The sequence below is a fragment of the Excalfactoria chinensis genome, chromosome 21 (assembly GCF_039878825.1).
Source record: "Excalfactoria chinensis isolate bCotChi1 chromosome 21, bCotChi1.hap2, whole genome shotgun sequence".
In the NCBI taxonomy this organism is placed as follows: domain Eukaryota; kingdom Metazoa; phylum Chordata; class Aves; order Galliformes; family Phasianidae; genus Excalfactoria; species Excalfactoria chinensis.
Window position 1 is genome coordinate 124,907 of NC_092845.1, and position 5,032 is coordinate 129,938.

Sequence of the window (5,032 nt, forward strand, 5' to 3'; positions counted from 1 at the left end):
TGCCCTCTTGCCCTCACGTTCAGGCCCTGTGTACTGAAAAGCAGCCCCGTGGTTTCCCCAGAGCCTTCTGTTCTCCAGGCTCAAGAAGCTGAAATCTCTGTCTCTCTCTCCAAAGGAGACACTCCTGATGCTGGCCTTTCAAGTCACGTTCCTGAAGTCCAAGTTAATGTGCCCAGCATCTGCTAATGATGTTGTGCCAATCCAGGGGGTCAACAGCAAGGACAAAGACACCAACGTAGGGATAGGCTTCTTTTACTGCCCATTACAAAATGACACAAAAAATACATGACAAAATAACACAAAAAGTAAAGCAGTGTCTATAGTCAAAAGGTAAGCTTAGCAGTAAAGTAAATAAGTGAGGCAGTGGGCCCAATCACTGCTACATGAGCTCAGTGCTTAAGATAGGTCACCCGTTGACCCAACCCTTTCCCATCACCCAGATCCACACTCACCGGGGTGCTCCAATTTGCAGTGAGGATCTGGAGAACCTCTCCCAGCCATCGGGAACTTGTACAGCAATGCATCCATCCCACGGGTGAGGCATCCAGAGCCGCTGCAAGCAGGTCCAGCCTTTCCACCACTGAACAAACCAATCTACGTAGCAGGTCAGGGGAACAGCCGGTGCCCTCTTTCTCCTCTTGGCTTTCTTCCCAGAGCCTGGCCAGGGTTCAAGGAGGCACAAGTCAACGTGGGTGAACCACAGGCCTCTTTGGCAAGAGTGTCTGCCCAGCTCCCCCTGCCACAGGCTGAACCGGGTACCAAAGATGGCAGCAAAGCTCCCCTTGGGTCGGGCCCGCCATCGTCATGGAAACGCAGCGTGACAACACACAGGTTCCAGCAGCCCGGGTGATGTCACCTGCACCGGGACTTCCTCTGCCTGCCCCAGGGCCGCAGCCTGCCAGCTTTCCCTGCCTCGTACACTGACCAGCCGAAGCCTGCCGTGCTGGATGGATGTGGCCCCTCCGGGCAGAAGCTCTGCTGTACGAACCCTCAGGGTCGGGGGGAAAGGCCTGTCAGCTCTGAGCCTCACCCAGCCGCGCTGCAGCCTGCCGGCCGGGCGCACAACTCCAGCAGGTGAGCTCTCCCCTCCCCGACGCCCCTCCGCAAGGCGGTGCAGGTAGTTCTGCCGGAGTCCTGTGAGGCACCAGGTGAGAGGCTGATCCCTTCCGGCCCCAGGAACGTGGCGTGTGGGGATGCTGAGAGGTGGGAGGCCAATGGGGACAAGGACTGTGGGGACATCGTGGTGCTACGGGGACATCACGGGGATACGAAGATATGGAGAAATGAAGACAGTGGCGATATGGGGACATGAAGTGGTCAAGAGTGGTGTTCCCCAGGGGTCGGTGCTGGGGCCTGTCCTCTTCAATATCTTTATTGATGACCTGGATGAGGGCATTGAGTGCACCCTCAGTAAGTTCGCAGATGACACCAAATTGGCTGGGAGTGTGGATCTGCCTGGGGGTAGCGAAGCCCTACAGAGGGATCTGGACAGGCTGGAGAGCTGGGCTGAAGCCCATGGGATGAGGTTTAACAAGACCAAATGCCGGGTCCTGCACTTTGGCTACAACAATCCTGGGTGATGCTACAGACTTGGGGCGGAGTGGCTGGAAGACTGTATAGAGGAAATGGACCTGGGGGTACTGACTGCTGCCTGGCTGAACATGAGATAACAGTGCGCCCAGGTGGCCATGAAGGCCAAAGGCGTCCTGGCTTGCATCAGAAACAGTGTTGCCAGCAGGAGCAGAGAGGTGATTGTCTCCATGTGCTCAGCTGTGGTGAGGCCGCATCTCAAGGACTGTGTCCAGTTTTGGGCCCCTCACTGCAGGAAAAACATCGAGGCCCTGGAACGTGTTCAGAGGAGGGCAACAAAGCTGGTGAGGGGTCTGGAGCACAATCGGGCCTTATGAGGAGCGGCTGAGAGAGCTGGGAATGTTCAGCCTGGAGAAGAGGAGGCTCAGGGGAGACCTCATTGCTCTCTATAACTTCCTGAAGGGAGGTTGTGGTGAGCTGGGGGTTGGCCTCTTCTCTCATGTCATTAGTGATAGGACTAGAGGGAATGGTTTCAAGCTGCAGCAGGGGAGATTCAGGCTGCACATTAGAAAGTATTAATGTTCAGAAAGGGTGGTCAGGCACTGGAATGGACTGCCCAGGGAGGTGGTGGAGTCACCGACACTGGAGGTGTTCAAGGAACGATTGAATATTGAGTTAGGGGACATGGTTTAGTCGGAGCTATTGGTAATAGGTGAACGGTTGGACTGGATGATCGTTTTCCAACCTTGGTGATTCTGTGATTCTATGATTGAGGTTAAACAATTATTCAAGAATATCACTGAGAGTTCTGCCCCAAGGTGAGAAGGCTCTGCATGGCAGGGGATGTGGGACAGTCTGGGCAGCTGCCTGGAGCAGTGGGCACCCCCAGGGCATTGGAACTTCATCTCCAAGCAACTGCAGGATCCTGAGAAACTGGCAGAATACTGGGGGAAGGTCTGCTGTGGGCCTGGTAATCCCCAAGAGGCACGAATGACTGCAGTGTGCCAGGACCTGGCCCACACCTACTGAGCTGTGTTCAACACTCTTCAGCATCCTCAAGAGGAAGAGAGCTGGATCTGCTGACAGTGCAGCAGCCTCTGCAACTCCTGGCACAGACAATGCAGCAGCTCCAAGGTTTTGCTACATGCCCTGTGGTTGCTCCAAGCTCTGGGACAGATCCCGCTGTCACTCCACCCCTCCTAATGAGCTCTGCAGTCACTGCTGCTACAGGTCCTGTAGCTGTTCCAAGTATTGCTATAAGAAAATGAAACAAATTCCACCCAAGGGAATTTTTGCACTTTGCCAGGATGGACAGGATGGTCACTTCAAACCCTCCAATGAGCCCAGTGCTGCTCCAACTTCAGTGACAGGTTCTGTGGTGATTTCAGCTCCGACTATGAGCTTTGCAGCTGCTGCAACACCTGCAACAGCCCAAAAGCCACTCCAGTTGCTGCAGTGAACCCTGCTGTTGTTAAAACCCCTGCAACAGGTCCTGGACTTGCAAACAGATATGCATATCTATTGGTATCTATGCATATATGTTAGCAACTACCTATATTATGTACTTGTGAAAATATACTATAAATATCATATATGTATATATGCATATATCATATTTATAATCCTTTTCTTTATATCTTTACCACAGACCACAAATTCTAAACCACAGCACTGCCCTGAGTCCCTTACAGATCTCTTTGGGATGTTTGAAACTGTCCCCATCACTCAGTGAAGAGCAGCAGCAGATCTCGAGATCTTCTCAGGGAGCAGCTCCTGAGGTGTATTCCTTACACCAGCTTTGGAAGAGGCCTCCAGTTCTCTGGCCCTGCTCTGAAGGGGCCCTCTTGTTATGGCAGTGCCAGCAATGAGACCAGCTCTGACACAGCCATTCGTATTGCTGGCTACTGACTGCAGCACTGGAGTGCTGCTGTAGAGACAACAGGACTGTTGTGAGACACACAAGACCTTCAGGCCTGTACAAATACAAGGACTTGAGAGCACTGTGGCAGTGGAAATAGAGCAGGATTGAAAAGAGCATGTTGTGCTGCTGTCTGTGGCTAAGCCTCCCCCAGACTGAGACAAGGTAGGAAGAGAGAAGAGCTAAGGAAAAGTCTACTTTGAAAGCTTTTTAGGAATCTTTTAACCTATTCAAGGAATCTGGTTCCATGTTTATATGAGCTCTTGGAGTGAGAAAATGGAAATTTGGTGGGAAAGAAGTGAAATAAAATTTTATTTATAAGTTCAATAACATTTTTTTTGCAAGTTGCTATATCACACACAATCAAACAATCAAATATGCATAAAACATAAAGAACCATCAATGGGAATCGTGTGAGGAAGATGTGCACTTTATGGAAAATGGAATAGTGCGTATTGCAACACCTTGCTGAGAGCATCCTTGATCTCCCTGTTCCTCATGCTGTAGATAATAGGGTTCAGTGTTGGAGGAAGCACTGAGTACAGAAGTGCCACTGACAGATCCAGGAGTGGGGAGGAAATGGAGAAGGGTTTCAGGTAGGCAAAAAAGCCAGAAAATAGAAACAGGGAGACAACAGCCAGGTGAGGGAGGCACGTGGAGAAGGCTTTGTGCCGTCCCTGCTCAGAGGGCATCCTCAGCACGGCAAGGAAGATCTGCACATAGGACACAACTATGAAAACAAAGCAGACAAAGAATAAAATGGCACTAAAAATGAGAAAAAAAACTTCCCTGAGGTAGGAGGCTGAGCAGGAGAGCTTGAGGATCTGGGGGATTTCACAGAAAAACTGGTTGACAACATTGCCTTGGCAGAGAGGCAGTGAAAATGTATTGGAACTGTGCAGCAGGGAATGGAGACCCCCAGCGCCCCAGGCAGCTGCTGCCATGGTGGCACAAGCTCTGCTGTCCATCAGAGTCCCGTAGTGCAGGGGCTTGCAGATGGCAACGTAGCGGTCATAGGACATGATGGTGAGAAGGGAACACTCTGCTGAGACAAAGAAGAGAAAGAAAAAGAGCTGTGCAGCACATCCTGCGTAGGAGATGGCCCTGGTTTCCCAGAGGGCGTTGGCCATGGCTTTGGGGAGAGTGGTGGAGATGCAGCCCAGGTCGAGGAGGGCCAGGTTGAGCAGGAAGAAGTACATGGGGGTATGCAGGCGCTGGTCGCAGGCTACGGCTGTGCTGATGAGGCCGTTGCCCAGGAGGGCAGCCAGGTAGATGCCCAGCAAGAGCCAGAAGTGCAGGAGCTGCAGCTGCCGCGTGTCTGCCAACGGCAGCAGGAGGAACTCGCTGATGGAGCTGCTGTTGGACATCTGCTGATCCTGGGCTTGGAGTCCTGCTCAGAGTGCAGAAGATAATGACAAGTCCAGACCATTCTCGGACACACTGTACTATGAAATGTTTTCATTCTCCTATGTCAGCGTTCATTTAGCACCACAACGTGAATTTACTTTCATGAAGTTCAACATTCTATAAGCAGAAGAAGCATATGAAGCTTTAACCTTCCTCTCATCTTCTAATCTTATCCCA

The 5,032-nt window shown here is 51.7% G+C and overlaps 1 protein-coding gene across 1 annotated transcript; it reads right to left on the reverse strand.

Annotated features, from left to right (window-relative positions):
- Positions 1 to 3,879: 3,879 nt before the first annotated feature.
- On the reverse strand, positions 3,880 to 4,815 carry LOC140261339 (olfactory receptor 14J1-like). The gene has a single exon (XM_072354645.1). The coding sequence runs from the start codon at positions 4,813 to 4,815 to the stop codon at positions 3,880 to 3,882; it is 936 nt and encodes a 311-aa protein (XP_072210746.1).
- Positions 4,816 to 5,032: the final 217 nt, after the last annotated feature.

What these genes read in the sequence shown, in the direction of transcription:
- LOC140261339 (XM_072354645.1), bottom strand. Translation starts at nt 4,815, where the DNA reads ATGTCCAACAGCAGCTCCATCAGCGAGTTCCTCCTGCTGCCGTTGGCA.